The following is a 21,687-nucleotide window of genomic DNA, read 5'->3' on the forward strand; positions in this document are numbered from 1 at the left end:
TTATAAATTCTATTACACAAAGCCTTTTTAGCACTCTTAATTCTAAAGTAAATGCTGCTAAAAGTCAGAATCTTAAAGGTAATTATGCCACTTTTGCCAGTGGTTGGTTGCCAAGTACAAGAAGTATCTTGTGCTCTTTTGTAGAAGAGTCGGAAAACCATAGTTTGTTTTTTACACAACTATCCTGAATGCTCTTTTGGTGGAAAAGTGCATGTTAATTTCACCAGACTTGGTAATGCATCAATCAGGTCAGTCATGTAACAGTCTAGTTTCACATGCATTGGTCTCTGAATGTTCTCAGAAGAGTATCTGGTTCAGAAAACATTTCTCAGACCTTTGTATAGGAGGTTCGGAGATCCCTGAATTACCAGATAAGCAGCAGTAAAGAATTAGAACTGCATATGTTTTTGGAAGGGTCATGGTTTTGGCAATATGTCTTAATTAGTAGTCTTCCACTTAGAGACCTCGTTTGGCTCCAAAGGCCAGGAAGATAGTTAGCCCTAATAATCAATTTTAGTTTAGATATATGGTACAAAGAAAAGTCCTGGATCTTCTCTATCAAAGGCAGACTGTTATAATTTTGTAATAAAGTACCAAGCAGAGGATATAAATTAGATGCAACTGAACCTTTAAGACAATGAGATCCTTTGTTTTGTAGAGACAGCACATAAAATGAAAGGTAAGAATGATTATTATTCCAGTTCTTTCAGTAGAGAAATGTACTTAATTCAGGAAATATGGTAATCCGCTTTGAGAAGCAAGCAAAGGTGATTGGTAAATGGTGCTGTCAAGTTTTGGAGCTTTGAAAAGAGTCGTAAATGATTGTTTGGTCAGAAATCAAAACACTCTTTCCTACATTCTCAGGCTCTTCTTTTTGCTTTTTCTTATTTGCACAAGGAAAGAGCGGCAGAAAAACAAACCAATGCAGATCACAATAGTTCACAATAAGAAGGAAATTTGAGATGGTCTCTGCATTTCTCTGGTACCTTTATATACACTGCCAGATCCTGCCACAAAATCATCTTTCTGTTCAAACCCTTTCTAAATCACTAGTGTTCAGTGCGCAAACTGCCACTGCTAGCCAACCAAATGTGTGGAGCCTTGCAACTGATAAAATACTCCTAAAACTATGTTTCAGGCTTATACTTTTTTAGGTCAATCCACATTACTGGAAAATGTTTCCTTTTTTATTGGTTTCTCAGATTATTCATTTAATGCACTTTTTTATACCAAATGTTCATTCTAGTCCTTCTCATACCATCGTCCATACAAACCAGCCACTACCAAGCCTGTAGAAGCTCCCTTTTTGTGCATAAAGTAGTAGCGGTTTTTCCAGCCCAGGTGATCAGCAAAGTCCAGAGTGACCCCTGATCGAAGCAACAGAGGAAACACAAAGGCAGTGCTGAAGTTTCCTTGGAGTTGGAAATCTATCAATCCAGCAGCCTTTGTGACTTCTTGCCCACAAGTGCTATAGTCAAGACCAGCACATTTCACTATGACACAGGCTTGTACGTAGTAAGTTCCGTGAACTGTGTGTAGCCCATCAAAAGCCCCCAATGCATACAATTCATCTGATAAAACGAATCTCTGGTAATTTAAGTCACAACAAAGAGTGTTGGAACAGACATGGATGCTGCCTTCAGTTTCCATTATGGGCATGAAAGTGTAATTATCATACATCATTTCTCCGTAAAATATGGGAAAGGTTTGCTGGACTTCTTTCAGTGTCTTTCTACAGTAAATGTTTTTATCTTCCTTATGACAAGTGTTGCTGTCCATAAGGAAGCCTGGAACATTCTGTTGCATATTACTGTCAGATTTTGTAATATTCTCCATGTAGCTTTCATTCTGTGATGCAATGACAGGGATTTCTGCCACAATAAGTTTGCCATCAACACTTTCCATGTCATAATGAATGAATGACTGGGAGGGTGTGTATATGCCACTCCCTGTCATACCCAGGCTAGGATGGTGAATGTTTGCTGCCAAAAAATTGATGTTAAAAGCAGTTGCAAAAGCTCGTTGGAATTCTACAGCTGACAGGAGTGGGAGCTGGTTCATCCATGCAGTCGGATATGCAATCTGCTTCACATTGTATTTCTTGATCAGGCTCACAGTTGGTTCATAGAACAGGATATCAAAGCAAGTAAAGAGTCCGAATTTTCCTGCAAAAGGTGTATCAAAAAGCGTGTAATCCACCTCTGGCGGGGTGTCAAAGGCATCTTCAAAATACAGATTCTGTTTGCGGTATCTGGCTACAAGAGTGCCATTGTCACTGAATGCCACATTGGTGTTAAACTGATATCTCCCATCTGATGGGCACTTGGAATCACTGTGTTTGCAGGGCTGCTTAGTTCCTATGTTGGCTACAATGAACACTTTGTTCTTCTGTGCCAGGCAGCTGAGTCGATGAAGAACCTGAAGAAACAATATGTTTAAAGTGTTATTCTGTGTAATGTAGCTGCAAGTCCTGGGCAATACTATTAATTAGCTGTTAGATTAACCACACGTTTACATGGAGATCTGCGACAGAGTTATAATTAGAATAGTCCTTCATGACAAGGTAGCCAGTATTTATGAAAATGATGTTGAGCAACTATCTCCAGTGCTGGCACAAAATTTATGTTGTGTCATTTTTTTTCTTCTGCCATCAAGTCATAGTGGCCTTATGGCCACCCTGCAGAGTTTTCAAGACATTCAGAGGTGTTTTGCCATTGCCTGCTTTTGCAGAGCAACCCTGGTATTCTTTGGTGATCCCCCATTAGCACCAACCCTGCTTAGCTTCTGAGATCTGATGAGATCAGGCTAACTCAGACTATCCAAGTATTAAGAACACAGCTCATTAAATAGATGCCCCAGGCTAGCCTGATCTCCATCTAGCATTTTGTTGGAGGTCACCAAGAAAGTCCAGGGTCACTATGGAGAGGCAGGCAATGGCAAACCACCTCTGAACATTTCTTGCCTTGAAAACCCTATGGAATTTTTGTAAGTCAGCTGTAGCTTGATGGCCCTTTTCAACCACCACCACACTAAATTACTATACTGAAGCATTTACATTCATTATAGCAGGTGAAATCAAAATGTTTCATTCCGCTAGCAGGACTGAGAAAGGTTCCTTGCAATGGATGAAGTTCTCTGTGTATTATATTGTGTCTAAATATTACTCATGTAATCACTGTAATCCAATACAACTTAAAAGCAAAACATGACTGAAACTTTGGTGACCTACACTTACCAAAAACCAGAGAAACATCTCTCAGTGGTAGTAAAATTTGTGGAAAACATAGAAAAACATACTAAGCAATACTAAGAATAAAAAATTGTTAAATGATGTTTGAATCAAATGATTATGAAAGATTTTTTTAAACAGCCAATGTTAATTAAGTTGAAACCTAAAAGATTGTACCCAAAGAGCCAGGCTGCTTTCAGACAGATAACCTTCTTCCTATACAGCCTTCAGCCAGAGTTTAGTGTATGCAAAAGCATACGACATGGAGTGCTTGAATAAATTATAATGTGGCATTTGAGGCTGTGCATAGTGATCCTCAGGGCATCCACTTATTGATCCAATCCACCATCAGCCCTTTAACAGTACTAGCCACTTGTAGGAAGGTTTGATGAAACTGAATCAATAGGATGAACAGGCAGAGGTTATTTAACAGCCAAACATAAAGTGGTAGAAATATATGGCTGTGAATTAAAAGGAACGTTGCAGTTAGATTTTGACTTTGAGTAGATTCACTCCTGAATTTCTGAATATGGAACTACTGAACATTTATAAAAAGATCTAAATGTAGAAATAATAAAAGCATATTTAATATCCTAAGTTGGTTGCCACGAGTAAACATTTATAATATCAGTATTGTTAGGAACTCAGTAAAGTAAATCAACTGACAGAGCATCCCTAAACAGAGTTACACTGTTCTAAGCTTCTTGATATAAAAAAATATGTTTAGAATTACACTGTTAATCTATTCTTTAATAATATTTGCTCTCCTTTCTCTAAATCTATTAAAGATTTACAGTTCATCAGTTGTTGGTGCTACACTTTCTTCCATGTTTGACAAACATGTTTGTTAGTTTTTTGCCTAAGTCAGTTTTCCTAGATTAGGAATTTTGTAACTGATACCTCGGTATCCTCGAACAAGTATGCTTCTTTGCATGGATTCCAAGTCGAAGAGTCAGGATAAGGAATAAAATCCAAGTAAGGATAAATGGATGTCCTGGTGAAGTTGAAGCCCTGAACGCCATCTTCAGGAAAAATGATTATTTTTGCCCCCTAAATGTAAATAAAGTTGTCTGTTAACCAAGACAAGAGATAAAGAAGGAATTATGTAAAATCTCTTCCAAGAAGCTGAAAATGGATATTTATAAGTATAGTGTGAAACATTCTGCTGAATCTGAAAACAAGCTGTGGTAAAATTACATAGCTAGTCTTCCTAAGTTACTTTTCTATAGTTGGAAAAGCCATCTTTAGATAATACTATTCCAATTTGGTTTCCACTTTTTTATTTACTGCACCAACTGAAATTAATATGTATTAATATAAGGACCATCATTTTTCCTTTGCTCCCGCCCTTTGAAAAGAGCTGGGTACTCGGTGTGATGTTATACAGGCATTTTTAATCATTTAATCATCTTATGATTTTTACTGGTCGCTGTCCATTTTTTTCCATTGCCATCCTGGAGAATATGGAAGCTTGCACACAGGAGCCCTTTTCAGATTCTCATTTTACGTGTGTTCTGTATACGATGAATGCTTGCTGCCTATTGCCATGTTGTAGAACTCTTGCCTTGATACAAACATATTCATGCATACTGCATCAAAAAGAAGAGGAGTTTGGATTTATACTCCCCTTCTTCCTCTCCTGTAAGGAGACTCAAAGGGGATTACAAACTCCTTTCTTTCCTCTCCTCACAACAGACATCTTGTGAGGTAGGTGGGGCTGAGAGAGTTCTCAACGAAAGTCACTCAGTAGGATTGTAGGAGTGGGACAACAAATCCGGTTCACCAGATAAGAGTCTGCTGCTCATGTAGAGGAGTCGGGAATCAAACCTGGTTCTCCAGATTAAAGTCCACCTGTTCTTAACTAGTATACCACACTGGCTCTCGAAACAGCTAGGTTATGTACACAACCTGAAATTTTTGTATCACATGCCAAAGGTGTTTGTCTACGTAAAGTACAGGTTCTGGTAACACCTCTTTTGAATAACAGACCACTTAAAATACTAGAAGCAGAACTGAGGATGCTTCTCCCCACCCCAATTAAACATCTACAGGTACTTCCTTCATGTTTGGGATTTAAGAAAGATATGACAGTCCATCCTGTTAAAGTCTTCTTAATTGTCAGCTAACGTAAAAATAGATGTCACAGGGTTATTTCAAGTACTAGCAAGTTCTCTAATAATTTCAAAGAAGCTCCTTCCATCAAAAATGGCAGGAGCTACAGCACCTTTTAATGATCAGCTCATCGAAGTAAGAGCTTCTGTCTGCAACAGTGAACTTCCTACAGAGCTCCTGCTATTTTTTTCCCCTTCTGCCTCTATACAACTTGCATTTTATCTTACCTGTTCGGCAGCAGTGATCACTTGCTGCTCATAAATGTCTAAGTTTCGGTTCATTAACTCTAAAGCAGACTGACGGTCAGTAATGATGGTTGGATTGGGATTCAGGATGACATGATGTTCATACACAGCAGCAGTGTAATGTTCCCCCATGTGGACCTCTATGGGGAGAACCTCAGAACAGAAGAGAATGAGTATGCAGCTGGTGCCCCAAGTGATGTCTGCCATGAATCTAAAATGGAAAACAGATGCAAGCGGAACATGAGCGATAAGGACCATGAGGCATTTAAGATGTCTAATGCTCACAGCTCTTATCTTGTTAAATTTGACAACTGATGTTAGCGAGTAGACCCGAAGGAACAAACGGACCGCATGCTACGCTAACATAGAATACCCTAACCAGCAGCACACAGTCACATCTGTTCAGTATATATACAAGCATTGACTAATCAGTGTAAAGGTCACATAGTCCTGTAGAAATCGGTTTGATCTGGTTTGGTCCAGCTTACTGCCTCTTGCATCAGGCAGGTGAGCTGTCAGTTAGATCACACTGATCTGCTCCAGCCAACTATATGCTCAGTGAGGTATTGCTATATTCTGACAACTGAATGGCAAGATCTGCTTGCAGTACTAAAGCTGAAGAAAGCCTATGCTGGTTCCACATTTAGCATGAATTTGTTTCACTTTACCCAAGCACTGAAGGATATACTGGAAACACTGGCATAACTTGTGACCTGTGCAATTAGTATTATACTGCTGCTCAGAAAATAGGCATTGAGAGTCGCAGTGCTCCACTTCTGTGAGACAGTATTGCTGACAAGAGAAACTTGAAATTCTTCTTGGTAATAGTGTAACAAAATTGATGTCTGGCAAAAGCTATTTTAGGTGAACTTACAACACCATAAACTTTCTGTTAGAATGAACTGCTGGCATCATATGCCTGGACAGTATTATACATAATCTCCACGTGGGAAAATCCTTTTTTTAGCAACTTATCTGTTTGGACTGCATTTCTTCATGGAAATAATTCAAAATAGTATATTGTATAGTCATATGTAGCAGATCAGACTGCAGTTTTAGTACACACATGGTAAAACATTTCATATCCATTAAATGATGCATACCCCCCCACCCCCACCCCGGTTTTGGAGCCTGCTCATCAGGATTGAAGTTCTAGCAATTGTTTAAGCAGTGAGATTTTTCACAGTTTGTACAGGCAGTACACTTCACCCTGCATTAATTTATACAACAGGGCCAAGCACAGAATCTTTGAAATTCGCAACAGAACTTTCTATAATTCTAGTTGTAAACACCGGTGCCAATACAAAAGCCCTTATTTGCTGCCCCCTTCCTCCCCACTCCTGGGAAACTAGTTTTTTAAAAAATATATAATTAGGTACAAATTCAGGATGCACCAGGCAAGAGATTGGTGAGAGAACATCATGAGATGCTTGGTAGGATTTATGTCAAGCTGCTGCTATGAATTTGCAGGTTTGGTATCTAAATAGATCTCCAGGTAACACAAAAGGTATTGCAAAATCTATATGTATGTGAACTGGATAGACTTTTGCAAGCAGGGATCAAAATGTCATGCATGTTTAGCATTTATTTGAGCATCTGCGCGATCTTCCAGGAAAACTTGTGGCATGCAGTATTTGTTTTTTCTGTGTCTTGTATAAGTGCCCAGTATAGGTTTGCCAACTTTGAGCTGGGAAATTCCTGGAGATCTAGGATGATCTAATTTTTTTGGGGGGGGGGGTGTGTGTCTTTAGGCATCTAATTTAGACAGTTGCCTTCAAAGCAACCATGCTCTATAGAGAAGCTGATCTCTGTAGTCTGGAGATCAGTTGTAACTCAGAGATCTCCAGGTCCCACCTGAAATTTAGCAAACCCTAGCACCTTTGCTGCTGGTCTTGGTTGCAATGGCATTTTGTGTCTATGTAAACTAGGTAGTCAAAGTAAATGTGGTTATTTTACCCTCTATTTTACCCTTTAATTTGAACACTATTTTATAAATTTTTATTTAAGTCTGGCTTTCTCACTTGGAGTGAGTCAGTACAATTGACAGGATGGGACATTCAGTGATCAGTGTAATAGGAATTAAACTTGTAGATCCAACCAGAAAGGGGAAAAGAAACCTAGCCTGAAGCAAAGCATAAGTATTAACACAACTCACTTTAATGTCTGAATATTACTTTGATAGCATACTGTGGTAGAGTATCAAATCCAGGACAGAATAAGTGAATGCTTTCCAAGATCTGCAAATGTACTGTCCTAGTAGTAAATGTACAGTTGTCCCAGATTTAGGCAGAGTTACTTGTATTGAACATGGATCTTTTCTTGCCTATTTTGAACATTGCAAATGGTTCAGTTGATTATCTAACATCATGCAAATATATATATAAGGCCTTGTAATTACTGCAGAAAATAAAGGTTATTCGTTCCACAAAAGATGTGCAGGACTCTGGACAACAGTTTGCTAAGGATCTGGAGTCTTCCCTGACAGGAAAAAGAAGTTGGGGGCAACGTAGATGTTACTAATTTTGCAAAGGGAAAAAATGTTCTTCAGTCTACAGAATATTTCCTTGTGTGGACAACAGGCCATTCAATACTATTATACCAGAGTCTAATAACAGCAACTATTTGTTCACATATTGCCTCAGGGATAGCATAAACTCAATAGACAGAAAAATATAATCTGGTATATCTTTATACCCATTTCTAGCTACTGGCACTCTGGCTGTTGCTTGCCTGGGCAAGGAGGTACACACTGTCCATCACACATGGTGAGTAATGCATTTCAATCAACTTCCAATACACTTGGCAGCTGGATTTAACTGTATAAAACAGCAAAATCCACTTGCAAACGATTGTTACAGTGAATTGAAAGTGGATTTAAAGTGCGTTATTTAGCCCACACCTTCTCTCAGAGTGATTCTTATACAGCGCTCGACTCCCCCTCTCCCTATGATTCCAGGAACGCCAATCCTTCCCTGATCACCCGCAATCCCCGCGCTGCCCTCCTCTTTGCTCCCAGAAGCGCCCGCACTGCGGCCAATGCCTTCGGCACGCGCCACCCACATTTGATCTCCTGACTGGCTGCTGCTTAGACCTATCAAAACCGTCCTCCAACTCCGCTTTCAATCCCTCCAGCTCCCTGCTTGTCACAAACGGAAAATTTGTTTCGCAGGCGGCGACTATCGGGAGGCTCCGCCCACTCCGTTACCCCGTTCCCCGCTATTGGCCATGCGAGCGGTCTGTACACAAAGAGAGGACTGTCAATCACACAGAAAGGCTCCCCGGATTGGTCCGGGGGCGACTACCCGTGTACGTGGGGATGGACGTGGTCGCTCTTCTCTAACTTGTCTGATATAGGCGAACGAGTGATGGCGCCTCAAAGCGTGGAGGAAGAAGACGAATGCGTCAGTGGGGCTGAGATAATCGCGGAAGCCCTAAAGATGCAAGTGAGTGTGACCCTTGAACTCAGCAGTTGCCGGAAATAGTGTTTTGACTTTCCTACGGAAAGCGGGGAGGGTCAGTTCGTTTCAAAATTGCATGGGAAGAAGCGGGAGGGGAGTATTAACTCAATTATCTCTGTTATACTGACTATGCAATTGACTAACCAGTCCCCTTGATGACCAGGCGTTCAGCAGAGCTCACTGAAGCTGCTTTCAAAAAGAATAGCTCTCTTCGTGATTTCTGGAGCTTACCATATTAAGGACAACAATCTCGAGCTAGGCTCAATTCTGTTTCCAAACAAACTTTCCATTAACAAAAACGCATACCTGAATTGCTTAGTATCGTAGCATTCACACTTTGTAGGGTAAAGGAGGAGGTTATGCTTCTTTCTGTGGGACAGTCGTAGATCCTCTTTTAAATGGGCCAAAGGCAAACTTATCCGCATTTAATTATTGTCTTCAGATGTTCTGTAATGTCTGACCTTTTGCATTTAAACGAAGATCTGTTTATACATGCCTGATGTTGTGCAATATCTACATGCCTGTCTGTGATCATCTTCAGGACGTACAATGGCCCCGGTTTTGATTACAAAATATCCTATGTGCTTCGCATGTTGCAGATTTCCAACACTGAAAGGCACTTTGGATTTGCAGGAAACTTGTATGATGTAATAAATACATGGCGATTTTAATTACTGTATTACTGGAAATGGCAAAATAGCAACCGTTTACAGAAATGTGTACACATACTGAGAAAAAAAAGCATACAGGAGAACAGGTTTCTAAAACAAGTTGTTAAATGCCTTTTGTGTAGAGTTTATAATGTGTGGAGATGCCCTTGGGGGAGGGTGTTGCAGAATTGTTGCAGAATAAATTGCTGCTACTTTACAGATTTTTTTTTTCCAAATTAGAGTTATAATCTGCTTTTTTGCCTCTGCATTGTTGCTAAGAGTACTGAGCATAGTTGTACGAAAAAGTCTCGGCTCAGATATTTTGCTTTGGAATTGCTTTGGAATGAAAAATGACAGAAGCTGTTCAGACGTAACAAAATGTTTGAAAAGAAAGTTAACTAGTTCTTTTCACAGGCAAGCTAGTTCTTAACGTTGAATGTGACTGTTGACACTTGAAAACCCCGATAATTTTTTTGCGTAAAACAGAAAAAACTGAATTTATGTCTGGTGGATTTGACGTTTAGAAGAACAAGAAAATAGATACATTAGAGAACAGTGCGAAGCTTATTAGTAACAATAGTGGATTCCGCACAGCATATTTATAACTAGTTGTTTTCCATTTATAAAAAGGGGAAACTTTCATTTATAATGACTGCAACGTGTTATAAATATGCTGTGTGGAATGGGCTAATGATTAAGAAGTAATTTTATAATGGTAACAAGTGGTGAACTTATACTTAATGCAGATGAACTTTGGAGCCCTCTGTTTCCCCCTATTATCCTTTTTGTGTTTTTCTCCTTTTGTTTGTTTGACCTGTTTTTCTTTAATGTTTTAATATTAAACAGTTCATTGCAAAAAAGTTGAATGTGACCATGATATGACCATATGTATGAAACCAATACTCTCCTCTCCAAAATGAAATCAAAATGAGAAACTTTTTAAACAATACTTCCACTTAACAGAGACTTGAACCTATTGAAAAACATCTTAAGAACTAACACAACCACCATATTAACCTGCACTTACATTCATAGGAAGAGACTATGTCCTTTTCCCTGAATGGCTGGAGGAGCAGAATTGTTGGTAGAAATGATAGCAGGAGATCAGTTCATTGTGCAGTGAACTCTACTGTTGTAAAACAAACAGAAGTGAAGATTTTTTAATATTGTCCTGGAAAGAATTTAACCATAATAGCTTCTGATCTCCAGAGTCTTATATCTTGACCCCAAGGATCATACTGAAGTTCATTTTAGCAAGAATCGTTGAAGCACTTATCATTAAAGCAGATAAGGTTGCAGATTAAAAGCAAAGGTACAGTTTTCTTAAAATATTAGCTTTTCCTAAAGCTAGAGTCTCATATTTCTTCACCCTTATCACAATTTTGTAAATAATTGCCATAACCCTCCATCGTAACTGATCCATCAGTGTGACCTTCGATCTAAGGAGAAAACTTTTTTTAGAAATAAAGTTATTTAATTAGTTAATGATTAATAGTGATATTTCAGCAGAACACATTTCCTTTGATCAGTGTTTACTGCTTTATAACAGTCCAAAATATCATCCTATTTATTTTTAATTTGCAGTTTCAAGGTTGGGATAGGAGTAGAGTATGATACAGTCTCAAAGGCTTGAGTTCTCTTTCCTGAAGTTCAAATGTATATATGCACATTATTTACAGGATTGATCTGTAACTGGAATGGGGTGCATGGCATGTCACATTGTAATGTATAATTAAGAATGTATGGAATTAATTAAAATGTATTTAAACGCACCTTTCTTTCAAACATCTCAGGACCCAAGGTGGGTAAGCAAGCCCTGATATCTTTGCAGAACAGCATAATGTCTGCTTCCTTGCTATTCCCCAGAAGTATAAATGTAGTTGAGCTAAGCTTGGATCACAGCTGCATAGCAGGATGGAAGCTTGCATTAAGTTGAGTCTTTAATAGGGCCTCACTGACAGATGACTGTTGAGGAATGGAATTCATACAGGAAGGCTTATTGGTACTATTTATGGCTTTAAAGGTTAAAACAACTCTGTAATTTGGGCCAGAAACAGTCAGTGGTGAACACAGAAATGTCAAAAAGGATTTGGATGGAAAGGTTTTCATTTTAGTATTCCAGCTTTATAGATTGAGTTGTTAGAAGTTTGATTTGCTTCTAGTTTAGTTACTAGTTATCCTATTCAATATTGAGAAATCAACATTGCACAAATAAATGTTAAGGTTTTGCTAGCGTTTAAGACTTACATTATTGAAGGTAAATTACCTGCAGAAATAATTTTGGTTGTTTGTGGGGGTTTTTTTAACTTTCAGGATGTTGAGTATATGTTTGGTATTGTTGGTGTTCCCATAATCGAAGTAGCAGTTGCTGCTCAAGCAAGTGGAATTAAATATGTTGGAATGCGCAATGAACAAGCTGTAAGTACCTGTGGCAGTGCTGGTTGTGTTGTATGTTATTGCTCATTAAGTGTTCTGTTTTGAAACTTCATTTTACATGCTAATGATGTGACCTCCTTTGCAGATTGAATGGCCTGATTTTAATTCATTTTCCTATGCATTCTACTCCTTAACCCTTCCTAAAAGCACAAATGTTGATTATGTTATTTTCTGGGAATAGACAGAAGCCTCTAACACATATCTCAAACAGAAGAATCGTTCACAACCTGTTGGTGCAGCAGTCTTACATTTAGTGATATGCTAGCAAAATGCTTATCAGTATGAAGAGCTATCTTCTTTTTCTACCGTAGAAAGAAACACAAGGCACAGTGGAGGTGGGGCCAAAATGAGATCTGCATTCAGAATCCTCCTACTAGTTATGGGTTTGAAGGCAGGGAAGAGAGTGATGCAAAAGCTGGAATTGGTTGCTTGCCACACTCAGTTGTTGTTTAAGATAGCCATCTGTAAAGCCATATGTAGTGTGTGGCTTTGCTTTCTAGTCAGAGGTCAGTACTACCTTACTGCTTTTGAGTAACTCTCACTGATAATTGTAACCAACACTTGGATTTATTTCTTTGGGCATTTCTGTGCCTGTTCTCTTCCTAAGGGGCCCCAAACTCCATACTATCAACTTAAACAAGCAAGACTAAACTGTATTAATAACCTGCAGATCAACTGAGCAAGGCCCCAGGCTTGATTTCTAGTCATGGCAAGTTATTATCAAGGCTGCAGATGAGCAGAGTTGAAATTTACTTCACTTCTTTCCCTGAAAGAGCAGATTCCATAGCTTGAGTTACAGTAAGATCTGTGTCTGCAGATAAGTGCCATCCCCGTTCAATTCCTGCAGTGCACTTTGGGAGCCCCATGTAATTAATAATGGGTACTAGTTACCATGATCTTGTCTTACTGACATTGAAAGGTTTTACTGGTTACTCATTTGCTCCTTGGTATAATTCATAATGTTGACTTTAAACTCCTAAAAAAAACCATGGGCTAGAGTGTTGAAAGAGCCACTTGCTTCCAATGAGGCTCGATTTCTGTGTCTGATTTTCCATAGAGCTTCAAATCATCCATGTATAGCAAATATATTTTTTCTGAGTCTTTGGTCATTTGATATCTGGAGAGTAAGGGCATACATTATGGGGAGGGATGGAGGGGTGGCATGCAAGGGAGGGGGGAGGGGGTCTGGACATGGCCCACCCACCCTAGTTGAGGAAAGGGAGGAAGGGGGAAGGGTGGTATGCACGGGAAGGGGAGGGAGGGAGGGGTGGCATGCAAGGGAAGGGGAGGGAGGGAAGGGAGGGAGGGGTGGCATGCAAGGGGAGGGAGGGGGCTGGCATCTGGACATGGCCCACCCACCCTACTGGAGGGAGAGGGAAGGGAGGGAGGGGGGAGGATGCAAGGGAAGGGGAGTGAGGGGAGTGAGTGAGGGGTGGCATGCAAGGGAAGGGGAGGGAGGAGTGGCATGCAAGGGAAGAGGAGGGGGTCTGGCATCTGGACATGGCCCACCACCCTAGCAGAGGGAGGGGAAGGGAAGGGGTGGCATGCAAGGGAAGGGGAGGGAGGGTGATGTTCTGTGTGACATCATTGAGTTACCATCTTACTTTTCAAACTGCAATAAAGAGATGGTTTAGTAGTCCTCTGGTTTTCAAAGGAATGAAATCCTTTCATTACTTGAGAAGAATATAATTACTTTCATTTGAATCTGAAAGCTGGTCCACATTAATGAAGATCTAGTCATTTTATATTTGGAAACATGTTAATTATAGATTAGTTATTTTTAGCTATGTCGAGGAGGGACTACTAATAAATGAGGGGACTTAATGAGCAGGCATTGATTGAAGTTTTCCACCCTTCTGGGTATGACTTTATATCATACCTGTGATTTTTATTCAATAGCAAAAGTATACATAAAAACTTATGTACACATCATTTCCACCTTTGAAATCAAAGACAGTCCTGACAGTGTTGCATAATTTGAAGGGGAGACATTGCTCTTGTACCCGCACCATTTTGGGTTCTCTTTAAGCCAGTTACTCAGACAAAGTGTTGTTGCCATGACACCCTGCTTGAGAAGTACAAAGAGCCTTGCTAAATAAGGGCCCACTCAAAATATCTTTCTGAGGCATTTGTATATTGCTGGAGGGTAAAGAAGGGAAGCACATGCAATGTTATATTGCTTTCTAATTCTTGGATACTATTCTTCTTCCCTCTTTCGTATATCAAAGATATTCAATCAAAACGACACTTTCACCTACCATTTTGAATATGAATAGCCTTGTGATTTTGCTTGCATGCTACGTTCCTTGTTGACTATTCAATTTTTTGTCCTCTAAATTTGTGCTCTTGACATTCTTAGCAAATTAACCATTCCTGTTCTTGCCATTGTGTGCCCCTGGACCTATTTCAGGCTTGCCAATGAAATGTTCAGAAGGCAGATATCCTTTTTGGAAATTGGTGTGGGGAATGGCATCATTTTATCAGCTTTGCTAGGATAAAAATACAAACTAAGTACTTCACTGTGCTGTAAACAAGAAATAGAGTTTGGGAATCCCACTCTATCCTTCAAATGTTTTCCCTCCGGGATTCACCTGAGCTCTCAGGTCTTGAACAGGTTGACTTATTTTTCTTTCTTTGAATGATACCCAGCATTTTTCAGTGTTTTTGAATTTTTGGAGCAGATTTAGTCCTCCCCTCCCTATTTTGGTAAACTAGCAAAATCCTGTTTTCCTGTAGGAGTCCATCCTCCAATCAGGTAAAGAGCTATAGGGACAGGGATCTTGTTCTTTGGGTGGCCCCGTTGTACAGATTTTATTATCCACACATCATCCAGTTTACTCAGATACAGTAATGTTTCAGCTTATCTTGTAAATTGCTAAACTTTTATGCAGTGCTTATGTTCTGTCTTAGAGATTCAGTGTGGCGTCATTTTTAGAGTGTTGGAGTAGGATTTGGGACACCCAGGTTCAATTCACCAATCTCTCATGGAAGCTTTCTGGGTGACCTTGGGTCAGTCATATCAGTCTGATCTTTCAGTCTGATCTACCCCACAGTAGAGGAGAAAGCTGTAAGCCACTTTGAGTCTCCAATGGAGAGAAAGGCAGGATATAAGTAAAATGAGTTCCTTATAGAGAGTTAAAGACATTCAGAAGCAATTACTTGCCAAATGGGACCTTGTATCTATGCTGCACTGACCTTCTGTTCCAAGTCCACATGCAGAAGCTCCGACAAGATTTCATCCCTGAGGTAAACAACGGAGTTGAAAAGAACAGATAATTAGGCAGTGGCAAATGGCACTTCAGGCAGTTGTTTTCTTGGAACAACTTTGACCATCTGCTCCTAAAATGGAAAATACTGTATTCTAATTATACAACAGGGAAATCAAAATCATGTTATATTCTGGAGAGTGAATACTTAAGGGTTACATGCACTAAAATAACAAATACAAATACAAATACAAAACCTTTAATGGCATATAGCACTAAAATAACAAAGCTTCAATACATTACAAATAGTAAAAAAAAAAATCCACTTAAACCCAAATGGATTTCAGCCAATAGATCTTCCTTAGTGATACAAATAGTTAAAATACCTTTACAGCCCTGGCCCCTGCCTGGTGGAACGCTCAGCTGTCCAGGCCCTGCGGGATCTTGGTGAGTTTCACAGGGCCTGTAAGACCAACCTGTTCCACCGGGCTTTTGGGGAGGCCAGCTGCTGATAGCCCCCCCCTTTCTTATAACACCAGTGGACCCTGCCGTCCCCCCCCCCCCCTTAAGGGGTTTAGGCTGTGGGACGCCATCCATTGTGTTTTGTAATTAGAACGCTGTGTTTTAATGGGTTTGGTTTTAATACCGTGTTTCCCTGAATATAAGACAGTGTCTTATATTAATTTTTGCTCCCAAAGATGCACTATGTCTTATTTTCAGGGGATGTCTTATTTTTCTGTGTTCTGTTCGTCGGGCATGCTTCCAAACAAAAACTTTGCTACGTCTTACTTTTGGGGGATGCCTTATATTTCGCACTTCAGCAAAACCTCTACTACGTCTAATTCCCCGGGGATGTCTTATATTCAGGGAAACAGGGTATGTACAGAGCTATAATTTAATTATTCCTGGTTGTTTATTGATTTTATTTTGTGCTCTGTTATATACTCTGTGTTCACCGCCCTGAGCCCCTCGGGGGAGGGCAGTATACAAACGTTAATAGTAATAATAGTAATAATAGTAATAATAAATAAATAAATAAATAAATAAAATTATTTTAAATGCAGCCTTATTGACCAAGGTCTAAAATACATACAAGAAGTAGGGTCACTTTAGCTAGCCCCCCTTCATTACTGAAATAGATTAGGGCCTTCAATAGTTATTTTTCTGATATTGTTATGCCTGGTCCAAATATCTCAGTAAGCAAGTGTGAATTGAAGCCCTATGGCACGTATGCCCACATTCAGGAAGCAAGATACAACATATGTCCTTTCACATTGATGCCACCTGCTGGTATATAGCAAAATATTCTCACAAGTAATCCCCAAAATAGAATTCTGGGTTGGTAAAATGCATAAAAATTTGCATTCTTCCATAATAGTTTGAGCTATACATTTTACAGATGGGAGCTGTATACTTAGCATCTGCTTCTAAAAGGGGTAACCTTATTTCAGAGGGAAGACTTCTGCTGTAATAGTCATATGGGGTTTTCTGGCCATCCCAGCTCATCTTTTTCAGAAAGATAATGGAGAACCAACTGAACTGACAACCAGCTTCCATAGTTTCTGAGAGCCAGTTTTTTCACTATTCAGCTTTGGCAGGTTAGAGCTCAGACTCGGTACTCCCTTCGATCCATTAGAGAGGTTTTCACACTTATGTTGTTCAGTTGTGATTACAGCTGAAAACCCATTGTTATCTTTAAATCTTTTATGTTTTGTCTTCAATAGGCCTCCTATGCTGCTTCTGCTGTTGGGTACCTGAATGGCAGGTGAGATGCATGCTTGTGTTTGTAGTCACACATGGAGTTCTAAAAGCAGTCCAAGTTTCCTCAGGCTGCGGCTTCTAAAGCTCTGTTGTAGTTTCCTTCCAGAATTCACTTTTTGCAAGTTGTGCTGTTGTACATCAGCAGTACTAGTAATACTGCAATACAGCAGGAACTGAAGACATACACCTTCACATATAGAGACAAAGGAGCTAACATGATCTGTGTTGTGCAATGTCCTCTTTGCAGAGTTTGCTGGTTATGCACACTAATTATTCCTCTATATCTGCATTAGACAAAATATTCCCTTTTTAATCACTTTGGCTTAAATTGTAAGAAGAAAATGGCTTTTGAAGGTCTATGTTTCCATCCTGGCCAAAACAAAAATCCCTATGTGGAAAAACAAATTTGCATTTGTTATTGATATTAAGGCTTGCACGTATCAGTTTACATATGTTATGACTACTGTATAGGAATCCTGAGAAAATAACCTGTTTCTTCATCAAAGAAATCATAAATCCTACATGCAGTTTTGTCACGTATCAGCAACTTGTGACTCTCCTTCGATCATTATGGTATTCACGATGCAAAAATAACAAATCTTTAATATGTGCAGTTTTGGTGGAAGCTGTCTTATGAGCCCCAATGGAAGAGTGTTTATATATGGACTTGCCATAGATAGAACCCAGTAAGGTCCAGGTCACCCATGGAGATCATGGCAGGGCATTGGTGTATTCTCACTGTGGTGCATCATGAAAATGTCTTCCAGATACAATGGGATATTCTTAACTAGAGGAAGAGATTCTGGTTACAAATTTCAAAGTAACGCTGTTGACTTTACGCTGCACAACTATGTCTCCACATGATGCATTCGGCCTTGTGAGTTTGTTCATGTGTGTTTTTGTATACTTTCTTTCCTCTAGGCCTGGTGTATGTCTTGTTGTTTCTGGCCCAGGTCTTGTAAATGCTCTAGCTGGAATGGCAAATGCAAACATGAATTGCTGGTAAAACGTCTTTTTTCACTTTGTGATCCTGAATATTAACCTGCTATTTCAATAAGATGCTGTGTTTCTTTGTTGTGTCATGACAGCCAGATTAAGAGAATATAGTTTCTTCTTTTTTTTTTAACTTTCAGGTATTTTTGTTTTTTTCAGATTAATTTTTTCTGTTTAGACAATTGACCCTTTGGGATAGGTAGAATTCAAATAACATATAGTGACTCCAAATACTTCAGGCATGCCTCACTATTAATAGCTATGCAGCAGCAGAACTCTGCACATCAGGAAACATACTGCCAGCCTCGGCTACATTTTTCTCTTTATCAGTATAATTGTACCTTAACTTGGTCTTGAAAAATCACTGATAGCACCCCCATTACCCTTTGAAACTGGCGTCTGTCAGAAACGTAATGAAGTTTTTGCTTGGTTGGTAGTTACCATATGATCTAGATCAGGGGTAGGGAACCTGCGGCTCTCCAGATGTTCAGGAACTACAATTCCCATCAGCCCCTACCAGCATGGCCAATTGTATGCGACGGAAACTGATGGGGTGTAATTCTAATGAAAGCTCCCTACAATCTAAATCATTATATCTATCTAAAATGTATATCTCTGTCTTAAAGAGGTTTTTTTGGGGATGGGGATACCAACTCTTGTCTAAAGAATGACTCAAATAATAGTCATTGGGAAACAAAAAGGCTCACTATGCTTTTATAAGCACTGTGTAGTTTATGCTTCCACAAAATCAATAGGAACTTGCAAGAGAAAAATCATTCAGCACTTGGTGAGCCTCAGAATGTCCCTGGCCCTGACCCAAAGGCTGTAGGACTCATTGCACAGTGGGGTGGTGTCATGATCTTTGACTAGACCAGTCGTTGTTTTGATATTCAGCTGCCTCTCTCTCCAGAGGTGGGATCAGTGTTCTCAAAGCTGACTATGCTGGCCAATGTAGACCGTCAGCATGGAGCTCTTTGTGTGTATTCTTGATTATTAGATACAAGAGGGCTTTACCCTGACGTGTACTGTCTGCTTCCATCTATATGCACCCTTTCAGGTTCAGAGGAAAGGGTTTGTTTGCAGGCTTGCATTTTAAAATAAACAATTTCTGTGTTTTTAGGCCTTTGGTTGTCATTGGAGGTTCCTCTGACAGAAATCAGGAAACAATGGGAGCTTTCCAGGAATTTCCGCAGGTGTGCAATTTATCGCATTTTCCATAAAAGTACTGATTAAATGCTATAGGATACCTTTTGTTCACTGAAATTAGGCACAACCTTTCCATTGATACTTTCCTTTCATTATACTTGTGTGTATGTAGATTTATACCCATCCCTGTCTCAAAAGTAGTACTAGCCTGTGCTGGCAAGAAGGGCTCGGGCCAAGTACCAAAACTTTATGTTCAAGCCTTTGACAATGCCACAGTGATCTTTTGGGTGTATCTGTGATAGAAAAGATTCAAATAGCCCAGTGTTATTTGATCAGAAGAGTGGGGATCTGGCAACCAAGTTACTAAAATTTTAACTTGATTGTAGAAAAGACTGCAATGCAGGTCGACAGTGACCTTGTGGAGCACTTCTCTGAGGTACTGCAGCACCTTCTGGGGTTTCCCCCTCCCATGTCTGGCAGTGCCCCCTCCTTTTTTTGGATTTCTCCCCCAGTTTAGTAACAGCCATGAAAAGGTAGCCCAGATCTTATAAGCTTGCATTTAGTGAGGCTTGGAGAAATTGATGCTTTGTCAGTCGCAGAGAATGGCTCTATATTACCCTTTTTTTCTTATCAAGTCACATCTGACTTACGGCGACCACAGTGAGGTTTTCAGGGCAAGAAACTTTGGAGATGGTTTGCCACGGTCTTACTCCACAGCCTGACCCTGGTAGTCCTTGGAGGTCTTCCACCTAAACACTTGCCAGGGTCAACTCTGCTTAGCTTCTGAGATCTGACAAAATCAGGCTAGTTGTTGCTATTTTATTACTCAGAGGACTTTATATAGTATATTTGTAATCATCAAGACAATCTTGTAAAGTAGATCAGTAGTATTTTCCTGTACAGGAACAAAGTAGATTCCTTTGAAATGTGGTATTGGAGGAGAAAGTTATAGATGTCGTGGACCACCAAAAATAAAAAATATATATATTAGCATAGTCCTTGAAATCTATTTAACATTGGCCTTTGCTTCTTCCAGCAAGCATAGGTCAAAGAAAAGATACAGCATTTCAGGTAGGTTCAGAATAAAATAGAATAGCACTGCATTCTAGCTTCATAGTAAGTTTTCTATAAGGATTCATCAATCATGGTAATAGAATCATGGAAGAGACTCCAATGGCTGTCAAGTCCAGCCCCCTGCAATGCAGGAACATACAAAGCACTCCTGAGAGATGGCCATCCAGCCTCTCTTAAAAAACCTCCAAAGAAGGAGATTCCACCACAGTTTGAGGCCACTGTCGAACAGCTCTTACTGTCAGGAAGTTTTTTATGATGTTTAGGTGGAACCTCTTTTCCTTCACCTTGAACCCATTACTCCTGGTCCTAGTCTCTGGAGCAGCAGATTCAACCAATTAGAGCCAAATTTGAGTAGACCTTTTCAAAGCCAAGCTTCTGGTCATACTTACACAGTCAATTAATGACTTGGGCCAGCCTTGCACAAATAATCACAACATCCCTTTAATGTTTTGAGAACCTTCTGGTGGCCTAATGGATCATATTTCAAAGGAATATGGCCTTTTATTGAAAGTTGCAAAGAGGTATAGAATTATGTGAAACATTTTTTGAGAAGTTGCTTTATGATCGTTTTAAAAAAATGATAACAATTGTTTTATGTTGGGTTTGTTTCCTTGGTTCTAGGTTGAAACTTGTAGGTTATACAGTAAATTTTCTGCTAGACCAAGCAGCCTAGAAGCTATTCCTGCTGTTATCGAAAAGGTATGAAACAGTTTTGAGAAGGCAATGCTAGCTGTATAATTATGAAAAGCCATTGTTACAGCTTGTTGTAAGTGAAATTTGGAAGTATTTCAGTTCTGCAAACCTCTAGATAAAGGGTCATATCTAGCAGTAAGTTTCTGCTAAAGAAAAATGGAGCCATTTTTTCTTAACAATGTACCCACTCCCCAATCATTGCTTACACAGTTCTTTCAGATCCCCTGTACCCCCAGGAGCAGTATTTTGTTGAGTACTTCAGGCTGCAATGGAATTGAGGGAAGTGCGAAAGTCCTTTCCACTGGTGGAAATCCCATCCAACAGCTGAAAATGTCACAGAATAGAACCCAATACTTTATTTATTAAATGCTTGTCAGATTTAGAAACAACAAGCTTTACTGTAATACACTTTTGTTCTTTCTTTCCTGTTCATCTAGGCTGTCAGAAGTAGTATCTACGGTCGTCCAGGTGCCTGCTATGTTGACATACCAGGAGATTTTGTAAATCTGCAGGTGAAGAAGAGCTCAGTCAAGTGAGTGCTAATTTGTAATAAAAGTAATATTAATAAGAGAGTGGTGTCTTGGAATCGGAATGTTGTGGCTCTTGATTTTCACTGTGTTTGATGGTAGAATGCCCAAAACTGAACAAGACATAAAGAATTCCTCATAGAAAGAGTTCTCAGCA

General features: G+C 39.5%; 2 protein-coding genes across 6 annotated transcripts in view; one reads left to right on the forward strand and one right to left on the reverse strand.

Annotated features, from left to right (window-relative positions):
- On the reverse strand, positions 1-9,009 carry BTD (biotinidase). Of its 3 annotated transcripts, none has more exons than XM_048511777.1 (4): positions 8,889-9,009; positions 5,569-5,797; positions 4,130-4,279; positions 1-2,418 (listed from the first exon to the last, which is right to left on the reverse strand). In XM_048511777.1, the coding sequence occupies exons 2-4, from the start codon at positions 5,791-5,793 to the stop codon at positions 1,243-1,245; spliced, it is 1,551 nt and encodes a 516-aa protein (XP_048367734.1). In that variant the 5' UTR covers positions 5,794-5,797; positions 8,889-9,009; the 3' UTR covers positions 1-1,242. The 3 variants fall into 3 exon arrangements, with proteins under 3 accessions (XP_048367734.1, XP_048367735.1, XP_048367736.1); XM_048511778.1 differs by lacking the exon at positions 8,889-9,009 and adding an exon at positions 8,647-8,834; XM_048511779.1 differs by lacking the exon at positions 8,889-9,009 and adding an exon at positions 8,486-8,506.
- Positions 8,897-21,687, forward strand: part of HACL1 (2-hydroxyacyl-CoA lyase 1) — a 22,386-nt gene continuing 9,595 nt past the window's right edge. The window contains exons 1-7 of one of the 3 annotated variants that reach the window (XM_048511774.1): positions 8,897-9,029; positions 12,008-12,112; positions 17,061-17,101; positions 18,019-18,099; positions 19,211-19,283; positions 20,932-21,009; positions 21,441-21,535. In XM_048511774.1, the coding sequence (XP_048367731.1) occupies positions 8,952-9,029; positions 12,008-12,112; positions 17,061-17,101; positions 18,019-18,099; positions 19,211-19,283; positions 20,932-21,009; positions 21,441-21,535 (551 nt within the window). In that variant the 5' untranslated portion in view covers positions 8,897-8,951. Of the gene's footprint in view, positions 9,030-9,144; positions 11,007-12,007; positions 12,113-17,060; positions 17,102-18,018; positions 18,100-19,210; positions 19,284-20,931; positions 21,010-21,440; positions 21,536-21,687 lie in introns of those variants that run through there. The other 2 variants (XM_048511775.1, XM_048511776.1) reach the window with 2 other exon arrangements.

The sequence above is a fragment of the Sphaerodactylus townsendi genome, linkage group LG11 (assembly GCF_021028975.2).
Source record: "Sphaerodactylus townsendi isolate TG3544 linkage group LG11, MPM_Stown_v2.3, whole genome shotgun sequence".
Classification (NCBI taxonomy): Eukaryota; Metazoa; Chordata; class Lepidosauria; order Squamata; family Sphaerodactylidae; genus Sphaerodactylus; species Sphaerodactylus townsendi.

Excerpts from the sequence above, each read along its gene's own strand:
- BTD (XM_048511777.1), bottom strand. The coding sequence starts at position 5,793 with ATGGCAGACATCACTTGGGGCACCAGCTGCATACTCATTCTCTTCTGT. Across the intron at positions 4,280-5,568 it reads TGATCACTGCTGCCGAACAG|GGGGCAAAAATAATCATTTT; the intron begins GTAAGATAAAAT and ends ATTTACATTTAG. Across the intron at positions 2,419-4,129 it reads ACTTGTTCGAGGATACCGAG|GTTCTTCATCGACTCAGCTG; the intron begins GTATCAGTTACA and ends TTGTTTCTTCAG.